The sequence below is a fragment of the Aspergillus neoniger genome, assembly GCF_003184625.1.
Source record: "Aspergillus neoniger CBS 115656 unplaced genomic scaffold BO87scaffold_1, whole genome shotgun sequence".
Taxonomy (NCBI): Eukaryota; Fungi; Ascomycota; class Eurotiomycetes; order Eurotiales; family Aspergillaceae; genus Aspergillus; species Aspergillus neoniger.
The window spans coordinates 100,531-120,888 of record NW_020291129.1 but is presented as its reverse complement, the minus strand read 5'-3'; the positions used below and the strand labels follow the sequence as shown (position 1 = coordinate 120,888).

The 20,358-nt window shown below is 49.4% G+C and overlaps 5 protein-coding genes and 1 non-coding gene across 6 annotated transcripts; 4 read left to right on the top strand and 2 right to left on the bottom strand.

The window, feature by feature from the left end:
- The first annotated feature begins 106 nt into the window (after window positions 1–106).
- On the top strand, window positions 107–178 carry BO87DRAFT_t13. The gene has a single exon. It is a non-coding gene; the product is annotated as a tRNA-Glu (tRNA).
- Window positions 179–958: 780 nt separating this feature from the next.
- On the bottom strand, window positions 959–1,518 carry BO87DRAFT_371695 (uncharacterized protein). Its single transcript, XM_025622090.1, has one exon. It carries the CDS (start codon window positions 1,269–1,271, stop codon window positions 1,050–1,052), a length of 222 nt encoding a protein of 73 aa, XP_025484979.1. The 5' UTR covers window positions 1,272–1,518; the 3' UTR covers window positions 959–1,049.
- A 2,761-nt stretch (window positions 1,519–4,279) lies between these two features.
- On the bottom strand, window positions 4,280–5,161 carry BO87DRAFT_734 (uncharacterized protein). Its single transcript, XM_025629513.1, has one exon. It carries the CDS (start codon window positions 4,925–4,927, stop codon window positions 4,385–4,387), a length of 543 nt encoding a protein of 180 aa, XP_025484978.1. The 5' UTR covers window positions 4,928–5,161; the 3' UTR covers window positions 4,280–4,384.
- A 360-nt stretch (window positions 5,162–5,521) lies between these two features.
- On the top strand, window positions 5,522–5,992 carry BO87DRAFT_680 (uncharacterized protein). The gene has a single exon (XM_025629470.1). The coding sequence runs from the start codon at window positions 5,668–5,670 to the stop codon at window positions 5,938–5,940; it is 273 nt and encodes a 90-aa protein (XP_025484977.1). The 5' UTR covers window positions 5,522–5,667; the 3' UTR covers window positions 5,941–5,992.
- A 5,860-nt stretch (window positions 5,993–11,852) lies between these two features.
- Window positions 11,853–14,055, top strand: BO87DRAFT_296718 (MFS transporter; the record flags this gene model as incomplete). The annotated part of the gene is made up of 3 exons (XM_025618996.1): window positions 11,853–11,946; window positions 12,258–13,173; window positions 13,242–14,055. The coding sequence occupies 3 exons, from the start codon at window positions 11,853–11,855 to the stop codon at window positions 14,053–14,055; spliced, it is 1,824 nt and encodes a 607-aa protein (XP_025484976.1).
- Window positions 14,056–16,021: 1,966 nt separating this feature from the next.
- Window positions 16,022–19,357, top strand: BO87DRAFT_392214 (positive regulator of purine utilization; the record flags this gene model as incomplete). Its single annotated transcript, XM_025624994.1, has 3 exons — window positions 16,022–18,263; window positions 18,316–18,368; window positions 18,422–19,357. 3 exons carry the CDS (start codon window positions 16,022–16,024, stop codon window positions 19,355–19,357), a joined length of 3,231 nt encoding a protein of 1,076 aa, XP_025484975.1.
- Between the last annotated feature and the right edge of the window lie 1,001 nt (window positions 19,358–20,358).

The window sequence follows — 20,358 nt, the reverse complement described above, 5'->3', positions numbered from 1 at the left end:
TTGCCAGAGTCGCGATGGAGGAACGCGACACCCAACGTTGTCTAGATCTGACAGGCAACGGCCGTGAGACATATAGCTAAAGAAAATAAGCCAGAATATCAAGTAATCCGATATGGTGTAGTGGCTAACATCGCCGTCTCTCACACGGCAGCCGGGGGTTCGATTCCCCCTATCGGAGCTCAAATTTCCTTTTTGATTTTTGCTTTCTGTTCATCTAGTGTCTCTCTTTTCCATTTCTTCCCGCCCCGTTGTTGCGAAGAGATCGATAAATGATTCCTTCCTAGCGTCATTTCTTTTTCCACTTGTTGCCTCGGTGGCGGCCTGTAGATTGACAGCTCGGCAAATATGCGACGACACGCCCGTTGGTCACACGTTACGACCAAATAGCGACCATTGGCCGTATTTTCCTGCGTGACGGCGCCTACCAAGAAGGCTACCTGCTCCCAGCCAGCCTGCGAAGCGGACTATAATTTCCCTGATAGGCAAAAGGTCCAAAGTACCGCAGGGAGATTACCCACCGTCACCACATTGTTACACTATCGGTGCCTGTCGCACCAGGGCCTCGCGACGAGAACTTGGTCAGGTGGTGGCCAAGTCCACCGTGCAAAGTGGGCTCACCGGCTTCGGTGCTGTATGTAGCACACCTTGTGATTTGTGTGACGTGAGCCCGGTTACCTCAATAGTAGCTGAGCATAATCTTGGTATGGCGAGTTGCACAGTGGGTCTTCTAGACTACCTTGTTTCCTGTAATGGCATGCCCATGCCGCTTCTCGATTGACGAAATGGAACATGGACATATCCATGACTGCATAATTCGTGGAGTTAAATGACCATTCGGGGTTATTACTGCACAATTGGACCGTCATTCCACGACCTACGATCTGCGAGTAGGATCATTATCGCAGAAGCTCGGTCGAGACACGGCAGATCATTGACAGGACTCCACCCGTCTAGATAGGCCTCTACCACCCAGTCGCTGTGCATCCCATGTGCAGACCTGGATGCTGCCAAAGTGACAGATCAAGGTCAAATCCAGAAATGACACTGGCTCATCTTGTTTCGGCACTACCATGCGTGGTGGGATGCTGTTCGCAGCAGACCGCCTGCATGACAATGCTATTGGCTTGGTTTGGGGTCTGTGATTGTGAACAAGGATGCAGTAGTTCGGCTGTCACAGGGATAGGCAGGCCCTTCTGCAAATCAGCGCCCGCGATCGACGAACTAGTCACGACGTCCATGAACAAGTTGAGATGCATAAAGTACCGGGCCATATTGCGATTTAAAGTTATGGTCCATTGTTGGCATCCCTGTCGGATACTACGGAATAGCGTACATACACTGTGTCGAGGGAGGAAGTCGAGGTAGGGGCTCCTCCTGTTGATGGATCCAGAAAGGCTAGATTCCGCACGTTGGGGCGAGGGACAAGTTCCCTCCGATTCATGTTGACAGGTACAAAGTACACAGTCGTAGACTCACTTACAGGGACTAGCCCACCTTGGCCTTGATATACAGCCGTTCAACTTGGTCTGAGGCTCCGCAGTGGATTCCAGAAGTGCAGGGATCTGAGCGAATGGGATAGGGTTCCTGGTACCGCCGGAAGGGGAAGGATGGGATTCCCCTGCAGCTCACATGATCAAAAAGAGGACGGCTATGATGGCTCTAAAATGGGGCGGAATGCAAATAGTGCGCCGTCTGAAAAAGCCAAAAGGCGGGAACAGGAAGGCGGAATCGATCAATCATGCGAGAGTCGAGAGACTAGCCGAGTGTGATTGGAGATCAGACCCATGGTCCTCGATTGTTATCCGTCGCCGCGGGACCGGATCCGCAATTCCGTTGGAGACGAAAGTCCTTCTTCGAAAGTTACTCCTTATTCAATCCGGGATTTAATTTCCCTTTACTGTTTAATGTGTATGTGTATGTGTATGTGGGTGCTGTGTTTTGTGTGTGCGCTGACCACCGGTGCATCCTATCAAATGGTGGTGGATTTGGGGGTCAGTTTTGCCACGAAGACAGGAGGACAATGGCGGTTGTTGAGAACCCACTGACATGTGTAGGTGGTACAGGCATCTACCTGCCTACTAGAGCAGGTCGCCTACATACCGAGTTCTTTCATAGGTCAGCATGAAGAGGACGAGTGAAATGAGTGGTTTTAGGAACCGAGACATGCTTAGTACTCTGTATCCGTAGGAGTAGACACATTATCCAGACTGAACCTTACTTGAGCCGTCGAGTCCGTCGATAGTTACGCCATTGTAGCGCCGCGCCCCCATAATTATTCCCAGCTGAAAGGATGCTTCCATCTCGCTTTGCGATAGGTAGAGACGGATAGAAGACGGAGACTAGATGGAACAGATTCCATCCCGTCCCAGCTGATGCTGGATACTACTGTATGACACTTAATTAATTTAGAAAAGGAAAAAAGAACAGAGTAAGTGTAAGACGAAGACCGGCCAAGTCCGCAATTCCCTTCGCCCTTTGAAGGGGGGGGCGCAATTGAGGTGGGGAAAAGAAAGCAGAGGGAAGGAAATGGAAAAGAAGGAAGGCATTTTTTTTCGGTGCAAGTTGCCCAGCCCCGCTGGCTTAGCCACGGTGGCTCGATTTGCCAGAAGCCAGCGACGGGGAAGTACTATTCGCCCGTACTTTTGCCTCCAAATCCCTTCCGTCGAGCCGGCGTGTGATTGTGACGCAACGGCGAAAAGCGAGGAGGGAGAAAAAAAAAGATGAGATGAGATGAGATGCAATTCCCGCCCTTTTCTCGGGTTCGATGTTTCACATCCACCAAAATGTGCCATCCATCCACCTGACCGCCTATATGGTTTTATTGGTTCGGGGAGGTGAAGCCGGTTCCAGTGCACAAAGACCTTCGGCTCTGGTGGTGAACTAAGGTACCTGGTGGATTCGTACCTCTCCTCAGCTCTATCTTTGGTCCGGTACTTCCTACCCGGTACTCGGTACCTTGGTTCGTCTCAAAGTCTATCCTACTATCCTACTACTCCTGACGTTGGAAGGGGGGTTACGGAGTAGTGGATGAAGGTATCGAGGTGGACGAAAACAGCGAGGTGCTGGTCTCATGAGATAACTAGTTGTTCCATCTTCCAACCGAAAGGCGGGAAAGACTGCGGGTCTCTATTGGCGTTTTCATCCTTTCTTTCTTTAGATTTCACACCATTCTCTCACTCTCAAAGTCTCAAAATTCCGTTTCCGCTTGGCTCTCTGACTCGAACCGACTGCGTTGCATACAGGTAACGTATGCTGGGTAATTATAGGCATTATTTAGCGATTAGATAAAGTAAGACCGAGAGACTCCGAGGATTTACATAGATGCAAATGCAATCATCGATGGAACGGATGCCTTCAAAGACACACTCCATTTACTCCTAACAGAGAAATCCCCAGTAGGTTGGTGGTTGACTGCGTATGACCTGCGCGGTTCCCCACATTGATCGAACCGATCATGTCCGTAATCCTGACAGAAGACCAGGGATCCCAGCTGAGAGACACTCCAGGATCTCAATTTTGGATCACTATTTACTGTATGGCTTTTCAGTCCTGCCACCGTCGTAGTAGTAACTACTAGTCTACTTACTGCTGGGGGCTTCTTTGACCCGTCACAGCCGCAGTCACGCTGACTGCCGGTGTTGACCGATCGAGCAATTGTCAACGAGTATCTTACTCGATCTTACATTATTGTTCAGCACCAATGGCATGATGCACAATACTTTACGCTGACGTCAACTACTCCAATACGGGGGTTTTCTAGAAGCGTTCGATACATCTGCTTGACGAAGCATCATGTAGTTAGTGACTGTTCTGGGAGGGGGGTGGACCGTCTCTAGTAGTCGGGTAACCACCTCAATTACTATGAAACATGCGGCCATGCGCCGACAGTACCGACTTGACTTAGCCTAAGTCAGGACGGAACCGACATAACTAACTAACTAACAGACTAGTAGTTAGTTACTTTGTATTTATCGGATGATCCGATCATGATGGAAGGCAACATCGAGCATGACCTAATTGAGAACTAGACGATCAGCAGGAAAAAAAAAAAAGAGAAGAAATTCAAACAGTGTGGGACTGGCAAAGACACTCCGAGTCTCATCCGCCACAGTATAGGATTCCTCAAGGCTCAAGAAGCGGACCCGACACTCTGGCGCGGGAACTGCGCCTGTAAAACGATCCACCGCAGACCGGAAGCGGGTGGCTTATCCCTCCAAAGCTGATTTCAGGTGGGCCGTGGATCCCGAGAGTTGGGAGGGCGCTACGGAGGACTACTCAATACTCCATACGGAGAAAATTAATGGGATTCGCTGAAGCTTTGAGACATGTGCTGGGTCAGAGAGAAGGAATCGCAGCAACGTAAAAATCGCCCCGCGAGCGAAACTCAAGAGTTAGGAAAAGAAATTGAAGAAAAAAAAAAGGGAAACGAGAGAGAAAGAGGCTGGAAAGCTATGGAGCAGAGACCTGCTGATAGAGTCAACGTCATGCGCCAGTAAGCCATGCATCGATGACTAGATAGAGTCCCATGCCAGTAATGAAGATGCTCAATGCTGAGTGTCGTTGCAGGATACTGAACGAATCGGAGAATAGGTGGGTTAGGTGATAGGGAGGCATAGTAGTATTGATGTATTGTCGTTGTGATCAGACTGACAAGATCACTAACGCAAGACGCGATATGCTGCTTAGAGGGACAGACATACTCCAGGACAGCCTCTAACATCCTCCCGCAATACCGAAGAAGGATTATTGATGGTCGGATGAATGGGCAGATGTTACGGTTCCTTTCCTCCAGCCTGGTTCTGACACCTCTCCCAACCATCCACTGCAGCAAAAGCGATGTACCGCGGGGCAGCCCAATGCCCCGCCGGTGCGATAACAAGAGGCATGGGTGTATGCCACCAGTAGCAGCAATCAATCGACCTTGCATGAGGAGTTGATCTAAGCCCAGCTGTCAAAACGGAAAACTGCTTCCCGAAGGTTGTTGCCAGCTGCCCTCCTGGCTATCGTGGCTGTGTATTGGATCAGCTTGTGTGTGTAATGTTGGATCGCTCACCGTAAGTTTCTCATTGCTCCCTGCAAGGCGGACCAGGGCTGCTGCTGCTGCTGCTACTGCTGCTCCGTGAACGATCCCGAGCCAGCCAGGCATGATTCAAGCAAGCATTAGCGACTGCCCGCGCTTGGATTTCTGCCCAAAGCACAGCAGAGCGTTATTCTTCCTTTCCCACCGCGCGCCCCCCCCCCCCGGGGGACGGGGCAGCTGACCTATCGCAAAGGTTCTTGAAAAAATTAAAGACACACGAGGACTGCAGTAAGTAGGGTAAAACCGGCCAGGATCTTTGACAGACGTTGACAAACAAAGCCTGTCTGTCCCGCATTTGGTGGCACAAGGATCGTGATGCAGTCAGTGGTGATAGTTAGTAGTTAGTTATCGGCCAACAATTTAGGCGGTCCGTACCCAAGTTACCCAGCAGCCTGCAAGCCCCTCCTCTCTCGGCTCTTCACCGCTTCCTGCCGGAATTTTCCTCTGTTTTGTTTTGGCGGTGGTTCAATTCAAGTGGTGAAGTGGGCAGTGACCGACGCTTTCCCCCTCTCTCCTTCCATGGCAGCTGGCACAAAGTTATTGCACCTGCAGGGCAGCGGCATCAGCGGGCACGGCACCACACACCGATGTTCCTCACTAATCAATCATCATCCTTTCTTCCCTCGATTACTACTAAGTACTACTACTACTACTACTACTACTACTACTACTACTACTACTACTACTACTACTACTACTACTACCACCAACAGCACATCATAGTTGCCAATAGTGACCAGGAAGTTGTCGCCAGCTCCCATGCAATTAGCCTAGTTACAAGTATATACAAGTATACTAGTGGTCAACTGTTGCTGCTAATCATCTCAGGGTCTTCCCCCCCCTCTCGATCCACCCAATAATTTAGACTCGCCCGTGCTTCATTCAGCTGCGACGGGTCATGCTCACATGATGCACAGCAGCACGTATGTATCTGCTAAGAGACTAGGCGCATCGCGATGACATTTCACCGTCCGTTTCCTGTTTTCCTCCGAAACGTCCGAATGGTTATCAAGCTGGACACGATCGTGGTCACTCGAGCTAAGACCGCTGACCACTCGGCCATCTCCTGTCCAGTATCATGGTTTTTGAACCGACGCCATGCAGACACCGCCAAACCACGGGCCGTTTGGGTTGACGGCTCCTTAGCAAATCCTTGAAACCCAAACGAGGCACGTCGTCGTCTTTGCTTGTCAGGGAAATGAGGGGTAAGCTCCATCTTACTGGATGCAAGTAATGCATTCAACTCGACAAATTAATCCTGCGACAGCACGTTGTCGCGAAAATCCCTAAATAGCCCAATCGGGATCCTCAAGGAAGCACTCGTATTGGCTTTGAAGACCCGACCCGACTTATCTTCGTTCGCATGCTCTCTCGGGTTGCGTCTCTCCCGCGTGGTATCTAGTAGCTAGTAGCTTGGGTAGGGTTTCTTCTTCCCTAGCTGCTCCTTCGTCCGGCTCCTCCATGAAGCCGTCCGGCGGATAGAATTCTTACTGACTTCCTATACGTACGTATTTTTGGCCCAGAGCAACGGGGTCATCGGGTTTCAACTCGGCGGGGGGTGTTTCCGGATCCTCCCCATTGGCTTTGTGTACCAAATCTATCCCCCTCACCCCCTTTTTCACTTTCTTTGATGATCTGGTAGAGGTCAGCGGGTTCAGCTGTCTGCTACTGTCCGTCTCAAGTGGAATGACGTCGTCTGCTGCTCTGCAAATGCCTTTTGCTGAGCTGCCCGATTTTATTGTCCGCCCTTCATCTTCTTTCCTGCTGGGCGGGCGGATGCTAATGGTCGATCGTCCGTATCAAAAGCGCCCCACTGGCCTATTCATCATGATGGTCAAAAGATCACTTGCAGCTCGCAAGCTTCCATTGTTTTTCTCCCCCTCTTCTTGACCCTCATTTGGCTCGCGTGGCTCCAGATCTCAACAACGCTAAGTCAGGCACTATGAGATCCACAGCATGGTACTATTTACCTTATGCAGCGGTGGGTTTTTACCTGTTCCTCTCTCTTCGTTACCAGATACCACGTAATATTACATACTTGGTACTAAGTAAGTAACTTGGGCTTGTTTTTCACCTCCGCCCGCCCTTAGCGTTACTTTTATGTGTTCATGGAGAAGGCAGGCTACTACTTACTACTTTTCGGAATTAACTAGAAGACATAACGCGATCACAGTTGGCCAATGGCATTATCAGAGGAGTAAAATGACCAGTAAGTATCTTTCTAAACCCACCCCCCCTGGTCTGTTATAGTAGGATAGTTGGCCATGTCACCCAGAGAGCCTAAAGAGAGCCACGCGATTTGGGAAACAACACCAACGGCGGCTAATACTTAGCAGAACTTAGCTGTGGCTAGGTAACCTCGTAACTGGGGGATGGAGGAGAAAGACAGAACGGACAGGACCTTGAAGGTGCGTCGTCGGGTGTCAGGCTCATTAGCCTCATACCATTAGGTACCAGGAACTTACTTTTCGCATTACCCGCCGTTTCAGGTCTCAATTAAGAGGTTCTCCAAGCAACACGGGGAAAATCTCGAGCACTAGCCGTTGGACTAGTAGATAGAATGACGTCAAAGGAATCCGAGAAGGGATTTTACTGGGGACCCAGAGTCTGCGACGATGTCCATCACTCCACAGTCATCGGCAGCCCCAGGGATGCGTGGAATGATCTTAATGGGATTTACGATTGGTATCCAAACAAAATGCAGTTCGGTCAGTATGGACACCATGATTACTTACTTACTTACTTACTGTACACTTCCGTCTATCCGTTGGGACCGATAGCGCAGAAAAAAAAAACCTTCAAACAAGATAGATAGAGTTCGGCGGGAGCTCCAATCAAACCCCCGTGATCACCTGCTGCAATGTTGTTCGCCCTCCTCGCTTCTTTGGCTCTTCGATCCTTTCTTCACATCGGAATTAGTTACAAGACAGGCCTGCCCTTGTTACTCATCCACACACACTCTCTTTCTCAGTCTCATTCCTCCAGAATTCCCCAGGTACTGTAAATGTCACCTACTAATCACCAGACAAAGCTAGTATGCCCTCTAAAAGATCGCATTAGAGTTCCGGGGCATTTGCTCGAGAAGCCGAGCGGTCATCACTTTGTAGTGATTTATAGCATGGCTCGATCTACTCCATGGGGTCATGAGTGAGGTTGGTCAAGTTGCTTGTTTGGGTACGGTATAACACCGTGGCCCTCGGAATTAGTCCATTTGCTACTTTAGGTGCCGAGCTCAAGGACAACACGCCTCTATAACGAGGGACACTTATTACTGATTATTACAACGATCATACAACCCTCTAAGCTTGGGCTCCTTGTATGTAAGCAACTAACCATGGGGTGAGAAGTCGCAATCCGTCTCTTAGTAAATACTAATAGTACTAGTCGTAGCAAGTAGGCTCTCTCTCTCTCTCCTTTTCTTGACGGGTGATCGCTCTAAATGTCAATCGGTTTTCTCCCGATCACCCACCCCGTCTTTTGTCGGTCCACTTTCAGTCAAGCGATGGAATAATAGCGTCGTTTCTCACCGTAAGGGCTGGCTGTCGATTGCTCACCTCCCGCTTGCCGCCAGTCCTATTATCTGTCCCACTTTGGTAAATGGAGGATGATGGTATCTACTCTCTAACTGTGTATGGTCCCGTGTGCTGTGTATGTATGTATGTATGTACTACGTATGTGTGTATGTGGGCTTTGATTTTATTTCCATTCCCCCAATTTTTACGCTGTGCTTTCTTTTTCACCTGTTCCTTTTTTTTTTGCTTGCTCCGCTCTCCCATCAACTTCTCCCAGCGATCTTCTTTCTTCTCGTCGCTCACTAATTACCCACTTCGCCAACCCCTCTTTTTCGCCCTCTCTTCTTGTTGCTTTCCCTTTTTCTTATCTTCGTTTGGCTAATCAGTATTATGCCCACAGCTTTGATTTTCCGCTCCTCCATATCAGATCACCAAACCCTCAAACCTGTCTAACTTACTGTACACTCTTTGATTTCTTGGCTCGACTTGCCGATGTGTATTCCTCCCTGATCTTGCACGATTCACCGCTTCTTACCATTAAGCAGCCCCCAAACAAGGCACCCCCGTTTTTATTGTTAGCTAATCGTCCATTGTAGTCCAACTGACTGCTAAAGTACAAACTTCCCTATATTTGATGTTATTCTGCTTCCTGATTTGTAATACCACGGTAGCTTGTGCTGTTGGATGTTGTCATGATTAGCGTAGTTCTTTGTTTGTCCAACATCAACTACCAGCAACAACTACCGAGTGTGGACCTCAGTTCGTAGCACTTTTGATGCATACATTTTCTTTTTTTTTTCTTTTTTTTTTTTTCTCTAAGTTTTTTTGTAATTTTGTGGGCGATCCCCTTTTTACCTGATCCGTCAACTGATCAAGCATGAGGGTGGAAACCGGCTGGCTCTTCCAGAATTCCGCTCCTGTGGATCAGGACGAAGGGAGGGATGGAGGCAGAGTGAGAAAGAAAAAAGACATTTACTTTGTGGAGGGACAGCAGCTTCCCTAGTGTAATTACAGCCGCACATACACTCTCACTCACTTAAACTCAAATCACTCGCCATTCAGTTTAGCCATGATAGGTAATCCCCTTTATTGAGACTTGAGAGGGGAGGTGGGGAGGCGGGCTGGTCACTGTGATTGAAAATGGGCGGAGGTGCTGTTAGATCTATCATCTCACTAAGTCACACTAAAACCAGACTTCTGGAAAGCCGATCATCATTGCCTTACGGGCCAATTTAGCGCGCTCCTAGCTACTCAACTACTCACCTCTGACTGTTCCCCGGAGCCCGGGGCTCAGGTCCATGGGTCCTACCGGTCAATCTGCGGCGGCGGCTCTGGAATGGGGCAATTTGCGGTTTCTCGCTGTGTCTCTCCTTTTGCCTTTTTCTCTCCCTTTTTGCTTCCTTTACTACTTTTGTTTTTTTTTCTCTGTATTTATTCTTTATTATTATTTTTATTATTATTTTTCCTCCCCATTTTTCTTGATTTCATTTCATCCTGGAGTTTTTTTTTTATCTTTCCTTTTTCGTTATTAAACAATTATTTTTTTGTTCCCCAATATTTCCCTTTTGATTACTTTAGTTTAATCGTCTTCCCCTTTGAGTGTTTAGTGTGGTCTGACAGTAGGTCTAGTTGATGGATACATTTCCAGCTCCGATCTCAATCTGATTTTTCCCCTTATGACATTATTTCTGTTTGATTCGATAATGATGATGCTGATTATTATTCCTGGCTAATAGTTGCAATCGGGAAAATCACGGGCTGATTTATTTTTTTCTCTTGTGTTGTAAGGAATCAAAGGGCCATACCGCTCTTACATGGGTAACCGGGCGGTTTCCCTCTGGTTCCCTTTCTGCCCGGACACGGCTGGGACGTTACTGGCGAAGAGAAAGAGAGAGCGAGTAATACTCAAGTTGTAACCCAAGGTGGGAGTGAACATGATGTATGCCCCGTGAAGTCCGTAGTACCTGAATGGAGAGAGAGAGTATTGTTTCGCTTCTGCTATTGGCTCCACCCCTTTCTCGGATTCCGGTTCTGCTCTGCTGCTTTCTCTTTTTCCTGCTACTTTTTCCCTTTCCGCCCACCTCAAGTCTCTTGTGGTGCCCCATTATTTTGTCTTGTTGCCTTGACGGCCGTGTCAGATGGTTCCGATCCATCTCTCGTTCCCTCCCCTCCGCGTAGTCCACCCGCATCATACCTTAAAAAAATAATAAAAAATTCAAAAAATCGAAAAATTGGATTTTTTATTTTCCCTTCCCTCGAGAAAATAAAATAATAACAATAAAATATTAATCATGCTAATAATGAAAGTGGATACCCTTATTCCTCAGCTGTTTGCTGTCGACTGCATCCTGCATCCTTTTGTACAGCTGTAACCGAAATAGGCTTGCTCCATTGTCCCATACTTACTATCTTGAACCGTTGACGTTTTAGTCTTTTCGCCTGATCATATATCTAGGTAATCCACTGGAAATACTTCATTTAATTCCCTGCCCGTCCAGATTTCTCCTTTTATGTGACCTTCCCTCTTCTCTCCGCCATCTTTCTTAAATACAATCCACTTGCCTCCGTGGACTGCAGCGCTTTCTTTCTCTTCTCCTCTCCATCTGTTGCACTCCGCTACTATATTTGCTACCTTAGTACTACTTACCCATTAGCCCTACTCTCCTACCACCTCCACCCGCCAACCCATCATCATTATTACCCTTACACACACCCTCAATTGAACGACGACGGACCAGCCTTTCTACTTCTATACCTCTTCTGCTTCCAACTTCCTCCCCCCCCTGTGATTTTCTTTTATCACCGTTGGGGTTCCTCACCACTCAAAGTTTGCGTCATTGGATTCCCTTGCAGTTACACAGTCTAGCCGTTTCTCGGGAACAAGAAGCACGGAAAATAAAATCGCAAAAAAGATTAAAAAGGATTTGCAGCATCGATTGACGACAGGGGGGTAGAAATGTTGAACCCCCTTTAACAAACCGAGTCCTCTTGTCTTCAGTCCAGCGATCTTATCATCATAACATTCCCTCCCTTCGGTTACAGCGGAGATTCCAGCCGAAGACACATTCCCCGAAATCATTGGCCATTGGCCTCGCATATTGTCTTGCTCTATATTATTATTGCAAGAGACGCAGGCCGATATCGCCCTCCGTGTTTGATCTCGAAGACTTCACGCGAACAACAAACACAACAACAATCTTCAATTCTTCTTTCCTTCTGTTGAGCGAGTGAACCAAGTGGGTGACCGCTCAACCAACATCATGTTCAAACGACCGTCATGTTTACAAGGCCGGCGGCATGGTGAGGGCAACGGTGATTGGACCGCCTTCCCTGTCCGCCAGCTCTTTGTGCTAGGTACGTTTTTATTCTACTGGACTGACTGTTGTGACAATTCCTTTGCGCCCAATTCCCAACCGTGATCGTGCATATGGCAAATAGGAATTTGTTTGTCCCTCGGCCCATTACTTTGTTTTGTTGTCAATCACTTGTTATTCTATTTTATTGTTTTTCTCTATTTTAGCTTTCTGTTTGGGTACCTGATTCCTGCGTATGCACGCACCCCTCTTTCATCTACTACTACCTCTTATTGCATGTTCCTTCCCCCACGCAATATCATACTAGTACTATTGGCCCCGCGATCCAATGGAGACTGACAGTGATACCAGCACTATGCCGCATCTGCGAACCAATCGCGTTTATGTCCATATTCCCCTATGTTTACCAGATGGTCGAATCGTTCCACGTAACAGATAACGACCGCAAGATCGCCCTGTATGCTGGAATGATTACATCGGCCTTCACCTTTGCAGAGTTCTCCGCAGGCATGTTCTGGGGTCGGATGAGTGACAAGATTGGCAGAAAGCCTGTCCTCGTCATGGGCTTGATTGGAACTGCCATTAGTATGGTTGTTTTCGGGTTCGCTCCCAACTTGCCAACTGCCATGATCGCCCGGGCACTGGGAGGCCTGCTGAACGGCAACATTGGCGTGCTTCAAACCACCGTTGCAGAGATCGTCACTGTCAAAGAGCACCAACCCCGGGCCTATTCCATCATGCCGTTCGTCTGGTGCCTTGGGTCGATCATCGGGCCTGCTATGGGTGGTGCGTTGGCACAACCATGCGACAATTATCCCGGATTATTTCAACGTGACACCATCTTTGATCGCTTTCCGTTTCTGCTGCCCAACCTGGTCTGCGTTGTCGTCTTAGTGTCCGGCATCGTTGTTGGCCTGTTGTTCCTGGAGGAGACCCATCCGGAGAAGAAGCACCGCCGCGATCCCGGCCTGGCGTTGGGCAATTGGCTCGTTGCGAAAGTCTGGGGTTCTCCCGAATCCCTCCCGGAGCCCACGGACGCCAAAGCGCAATTGACCGGAGAGGGAGAGTACTACGACTACGAGGATGTCCCTCCGCCAGAGTACAGAAGCACGGAAAGTTCGCCTCGTCTGGGTCCGATGAAGGAATCGGACAACCTGTCTGCGGATGACGACATTGAGGGGCAGATGAAGGGCGAGCCGTGCGCAACTCCCAAGGCTTTCACCAAACAAGTCATCTTCAACATCATTGCCTATGGCATTCTTGCATAGTAAGTCCCCTCTCGTTCCCCACTTCTCTTCCCCCGCCATTCTTCAGACGCTGACTTTTGCACAACAGCCACAGTGTCTCCTTCGACCAACTCATGCCCGTCTTCTTGAGCACCCCCAAGTCGGACGACGATGTCGTGCTTCCCTTCAAATTTACCGGTGGTCTGGGACTGGCTACGAGTAAAATCGGCTTCATGTTGGCGGTTCAAGGCGTCTATTCCATGATCGCGCAGCTGTGGCTGTTCCCATTCGTTGTTCGTCACTTTGGAACATTGAGAGTTTTCCGTTTCGTGTTGCTCGTTTGGCCGCCTCTCTACCTCATGGTCCCTTACCTTATCCTCCTGCCCGAACAGCTCCAAACTGCCGCGGCCTACGTCGCTTTGATCAGCAAAATCACGCTGCATGTCATCGCATTCCCTGCTACTGCTATTCTTCTCGCCAACGCTGCCCCGTCCTCTAAAGTCCTCGGTTCCATCAACGGTGCGGCCGCCTCGACAGCTAGCTTGAGCCGCGCTTTCGGCCCAACAGTTACTGGCTTGCTTCATTCTAAGGGTCTCGAAAGTGGATACTCCGTGCTAGCCTGGTGGGCTTGTGGAATAGTGTGCATCCTTGGCGCCATCGAGAGCTTTTGGATGGAGGAATCGGAGCGAGACCAGGACGTGGAGAAGAAACCCGAATGCGATGGCCCAACTTCAAACCGCGACTCGTTGCGGGGTTCCTTCACTGCAGGCAAGGAAGACGGCTCTCCCGAGGAAGTGCGGAGATTGCTGTCTTCGGCGCGCACCAGCATCGATGACCTGGACGTTCCCAACGTGGACTTAATGCAAGCCAACCTGAACGTCACTTCCGAGCCCGAGCCTGACAAGTCGAAGCTAAGCCAATAGACCTGTCCGACTCCTGTTTCATTATCGCGAGAAGCACTGTCGCTTCTTCTCGCATCATTGTCTTTTTTTAAAACTACTCTTGCTTGGAGGCTTATTTCCTTTGCTCAAATTCGCATTGCCTTGCCTTTGCTACTTTTGCTTTTGTTTGATTCTTGGCTCATATTGGGTGGTATAGCCTGACTCTTTTTTGTTTTTGATTTTTTTTTCTTGACTTTATCACCCATGACTTCCTTTGCTCTCCATTATGTTTTAGATCATGATTTCCAAGATTGGGCGATGGCGCAGTGTATAGACTGGGTGCATATGTGACAAAAGCATGAGGGCTGGCAGTTCTGTCTTTGATTTTGGGGTTACCGCGGGGATTCATTGGGCACACATATGATTTCATGCATCTGGGAGGCTCGTTGTCATTATTGCTACATTTAACCGCACTATTCGCAGAGAAGGAGGAAGAAGAAGAAGAATTCATTGCTGGGGGCAAGGTAGAGAGCAGCAGCATCTCTCCTTAGCCCTGTCGATTTTAAAGACATAACACAAGATTTCTTGAACTGTACTTGGTATTGTTCGCATCAACATTCTTTAGTAGATACTGGCAATATCTTCCATTGTGATATTGACCTGCATGCTGGTACTATTCGCTGTACCTTGCCCCTCCGCTCGGTCGTCGGGGTCTGAGTGAGTTTTCCTCAAGGCTCTGACTGAGTAATGCAACCTTCCCCTCTTCCGACTAGCCACGCCTTGCAGCCATGCCACCTGTAGTCGTGCTGTCGCGTCCTCTGGTAGTGCGGGGGTGCAGCTGAGATCAACGAGGGGAGGGGGTTGGTGTTGGAAGGGTACCTAGCCACCATCCTTCCAACTAAACTGGCTCTAAGCGGTCATTATAAGAGCTCGCGTAGGAGGAATATGATCTAGGATTTGACCCTGAGTCTAGCGCGCAGCACTACTGCATTGCTTCGAGTCCCGTAAGCTGCGATTTTCTGGATTGACAGGAAGTGGAAGAGGTACCTATGAACCGTAGTGCTTCTCCATAGTGAACTAAGTAGCTACTTAGTTAACTACTTGTTAGTTCCTGGGACTGACAGGCCGCGGTCCGGATGACAAATTTCATCCGTGCCATGGCCCCAGCTTATCAGTAGCCAATCAGCACACTGTGTCATGGGGCGGTGTCACGTGGAACAAGTCCAGTGGTATCGGTATTGTCACCAATTCAGCTTCGGACAACTTCGCTTCAGCATCAACGGTGAACCTGGAACCTGGAACCTGGACTTGGTTTCCCTCAGTGCAATTCTTGTCATTATCTATTTCGTTTATTTGACATCAATTGCTGCGTCTAAATTACTGTCTTAGCATTGCCATGCTTCTCTAGCTGACACTCTTTGACTGACATACGTACGCCTCTCACTACTGATACTAGTGCCGGCTGGCGGCACTAACCACGATACTAAATGTTCCTACCTAGGTACCGGACCCAAAGGTGCCCTTCAAACAACTCCACCAAAATTTGCCCTATCTTGACTTTTGATGCTTGCTTTTTCTCTTTCTCACTCATCAGTCGTCCATAATCCAGTCCGTCCTTTCACCCCCCCGTCTAGCCTATCCGCGTTTTCCTGCTGCGACCGGTCTCCTCCGTCATGCGCAGCGACTGTGCCCTCCCGTCCAAATAATATCGCCTTTCTGTCCTGTCGGATCGCGGCACTAACGAAAAGTCCGAGCATCGGGACAGCACTGGCGAGTCAGCCCTCCGTCGAATCGCTGTCCCCGGATATCGAATCGGATACCCCGGTCTTCGAAGAATAAAGGCGCAAAAGCAGAACGTATTAGCGCATGAGGGTTGTCTTATCATGAATGCTGATTCGGTTCTGGGTCTCCGGTACACCATCTCCGCATCTCGCTTGTCCGATTCCAAATTCTCCCCTCCGAGACATGGTCGCATGTCTACTCGACTCTTCTGCGTACCCTTCTCGTCATGCTGAACCCTGATTCTCCTCCTTCGCCGACCTCCATAGGGAGGAAACGTCCGCATCCGCCTACCGAGCCTGCCTCCGTCCCGCCAGAGCCGTCGGCGCAATCTCACCAGCAACAACAGTCAGCCACTGACGGCCCTGCGACTCAGTCCGCCGCCGCCGCCGCTGCCCCTTCTACTTCCAATTCATCCTCGTTCCGAAATGTCTCCGCCTGTAATCGTTGCCGTCTACGGAAGAACCGATGCGATCAGAGGCTGCCGCGATGTCAGTCCTGCGAGAAGGCTGGCGTCCGATGTGTCGGATATGACCCGATAACGAAACGCGAAATCCCTCGCAGTTACGTTTACTTTCTTGAGGCCCGTGTGGCGTATCTGGAGAAGGTATTGATAGACCATCAGATATCCTACAAAGACCCTGTCGCATTCGACGAGGAGGAAGCCGTGAAAATCGAAACTGGGATTGATACTGCGCCGGCCCCGGCGGTTGGCTCAGAAGGCTCGGTTCCGGCGGCCGGTGATGGAGCCAGCGGCTCGGATAATAACGAAAAGTGGGTGAAAAAGGAGAAGGATGGACTCGTGCTAAGAAGAGAAAAGAGCGATCCCACTGGTCAGACTTCGGAGAACAACAATCAGGACTCGCAAAAGGAAGACAATTGGCGCATACATAATCTGGTTTCGAACATAGGCATGGTGTCTGTGCAGGGAACCTCTGATCCCCGATATTTGGGCTCTACCTCTGGTATCTCGTTCGCTCGCGTGGTCTTTGCTGCCGTCAAGAGTTCTGTGTCGGGGAATGTTGCAGAGCGCGGGCCAATGCGCCCGAATGAACGTCTGCCGCATAGTGCTACGGGAACAGGTGGAAGTAGCATGCGTGATTCCTTCTTTGGATTACAGACCAGGTCTATGATGAAATGTGCTGCATTCCCGGATCGAGAATTGGCTGAGAGGCTGTCCAATCTCTATTTCGAGCATGCGAATCCACAAATGCCCATTTTGCACCGGGCTGACTTCATGGAGATGCTTGATCGTACATACTCGCTAGATGAAAAGAACCGCTCCCCTCGCAGTCTTTACATTCTCAATATTGTATTTGCCATTGGTGCTGGAATTATATTCGAGGACAAGCCATCCTCTGATGAGAAGGAGGATGGTCGCGACCACTCTCCTTCGGCTTCTTCCAAGCGACCCCGGCTTTCAAGCCATCAGCACCAGCCGGAAGAGTATCATGCCTCCGCAATCATCCATCTGGAGTCTTTCCTGGGTAATACTGCAGCCGGGGATGGATCTGGTGCTCTGGAAGAACTACAAGCTGTGCTTCTCCTCGCTAGTTTTGCCCTTCTGCGACCTGTGGCGCCTGGTCTCTGGTATATTGTTGGTGTGGCAATGCGACTGGCAGTCGATCTTGGCTTGCATTACGAAGATGGAACCGACATTGACACGCTCGGGGAGGAATCAATCAACCGCGCACCCGGGAAGAGTGCAGAGAAGTCCAAAGCACGAATCGACCACCGCGAGCTTGGACGTCGGGAATGGGTACGCGACCTACGCCGCCGGTTGTGGTGGTGCGTTTACAGCTTCGACCGTTTAGTCAGTTGCTGCGTCGGCCGTCCGTTTGGGATTAGCGATCAAGCCATCAGTACCGAGTTTCCATCTCTGCTAGAAGACAAATACATCACCAAGTCTGGAATTGTGGCTCCTCCCGAGGGTGCTCCGAGTTATAAGCACTCTGCACATCATTATTTCAAACTGCGTCTGTTGCAGTCCGAAATCCAAGATGTGCTCCAGCATCAGCAAGCCCGGTTCGTTCGACAGAGAGCCCCATCTGTGGGTAGACGACATATTCGCCCCGACATCTCCTCTTCTTTCCTTCAAGGCTTCGATTCGTTTCGTTCGTGGCGTAGAGATGTCCACCGGCGGCTTGTGGAGTGGCAGCAAAGTGCGCCCACGCGTCGCGATACTGGAGTCAGGTTTCCTATCGAGTTTCTCGAGTTGAATTACTGGCAAGCGGTGATTATGCTTTATCAGCAAAGCCTGACTGTACCGGCTGAATTGGCGGATGAGATGATGCCGGCCGAGGATGTGTCAAGCCCGTCCTTCTCTAACGTGGATGAGGCAGAAGATGAAGATGATATCTACTATAAGGTGGCAGAGGCTGGACAAAAAGTGATCCGTATATATCGTCAGATGCACCGGGTTCGGTTGGTCAATTACACGTATTTGGCTACACACCACATCTTTATGGCGGGTAGGTTATCTAGCTGACTTGGCTGTAGCGTATTGTTACTGACTTCTTTCAGGCATTTCCTTTTTGTATGCGATCTGGCACTCTCCTTTGGTGCGCAGTCGTCTGGTATGGCATCCACTAATTATCTGTCTTTTAGAGATCATTCTAACCATCCGCAGACCCTTGACGAAGTGGACTTCACCGTCCTTGCGGCCACATCCGTACTTGGCGATCTCATGCACAAGTGCCCTCCCGCAGAAGCCTGTCGTGATGCCTTTGAACGTATGAGCAAAGCTACGGTTCAGATGTGCTTGTCCACCACCGGATTTGGTTCCCAAGTAGACCTAACCCAGGCACCGTCCCGGAGCACACAAAGACCGACAAACGCGCCACATCCAGACCAGAGCAGACCATATGGGAGGTATGCGCAGGACCCACGACGTGTTCCGGCCCGACGACAGGGACAGGGCCAAGGCCAACCGCGGCCATCGCGACCAATGCCACGATTCGACATGAACCTCGGAGACCTCTTCAACGACAACACGGCCGTCCCAGAACGCCCCAACAGTGGACCTAGACTGCCAGGACCCTATCCCGTTCGACCAGACTTCCCCGAAGCCTCTACTTCTACACCCACTTTCCCTCCCGATCGGACGATGCGGCCACATCCCCCGCGAACCCCATCAATGGAATACTATCCTCCCTACGAGACCACCGTATCTCCACAGCCCCAACTGCACCAGCCATACTACTACGGCAACTCCCCCCAACAGAGCGCGTCGCCAAACAGCGTCAATGCGAACCCACCCGCCACCCACTACCATACCCCGGAGAACGAGCACCCACCTTCTGGTTTGAGCCTAGATTTTCTCGACTTCGACCCCACCGCCGCTGAAGGCAGCCACATGGCTGGCGGGTCGGACGGACAGGGTGAATATGAATTCCAGGCGATGCCGTCATTGGGACATGGCGTGGGCCACAGCGTCGGGATTGACCTGGGCTTCGGCATGGCGATGGATTTCCAACATGATTGGAGCGAAAACGCCAATTACGACATTTTAGAAGGTTACTTTTTCGGTGGGGCAGGGAACGGACCACCTGGGGAAACTCAGTAGATATTCTTTTTCGCCATGTGGTAGAAGACATGAGGATGGTTGTTTTATATCTTTTTTACTATACTTTCATGTCTATACATTTCCCCTGGGTGATGGTGTGAGAAGAGAAGAGGGACTGGATGATGGACGACTTATGAAAAAACTTAACTTTGCCTACTATTTGTACATGATTAGTCACGGTATATTATTCATATCATATCATATTCGTTAATAGTATTATAGCTAGTGTCTACAGTGTTATTCACCCAGAGCTCTTTATTTATAATCTCCACACCGCTACAAAAATATCAAGTAGTAGTCAGTAGTGTAGTGTGAAGAATACCACCTAATGAATCACAAAATAGATATTACTCGAGCCCAAAGCCCTGCACAATTCTAACCCTCCCTAAATAATACCTAATATCTAACTATGCCTCTAAACCTTATCCCAATGACGTTTTACTTCACGGTTAGTACTTTAGTGGCTGTTTCATCAGGCGGAGAAAAAAAGCAGGGCCCAAGACATAGCCCACCCTACTAAGAGTAAATATCTACCTATCTCGTAAGGTTTAATCCTAATCCAACACTTTAAAGGTAAATGTGCCCAGCCGAGAGCAAAGGTGAGGCCAACTTGGATGGAACCATATTGGGCAGCAAGAAGTTAGTTTAGTTTGTCTCCAGTCAGTTACTTAGTTAGTTAGTCACTAGTAGTAGTAATCCGCTCGCTTTGAGTTGGCCGCGGCACTAAAGTAGTCTGACTAACTAATTAATTAGTTAACTAGTGTTAGTTGAGTAAAGCGATCGGGGATCACTCTTGGGTTCTGTGGTGTTAAGATGATTGTCTTGTTGGCGCTGTAGGATGGAGGTGGTATGTATGGAGAGGGTTGGAGGGTTTAAGTTTGGGTAGTAGTGGCGAGTATGGGTAAATAGTATATAGTGTTAGGTAGATATTCAAGGCATAGAGAGTCGGTGGATTCTGTCTTCTTTTTCTTCTTCTTCAAGAGAGATGTAGGTAAATGCGT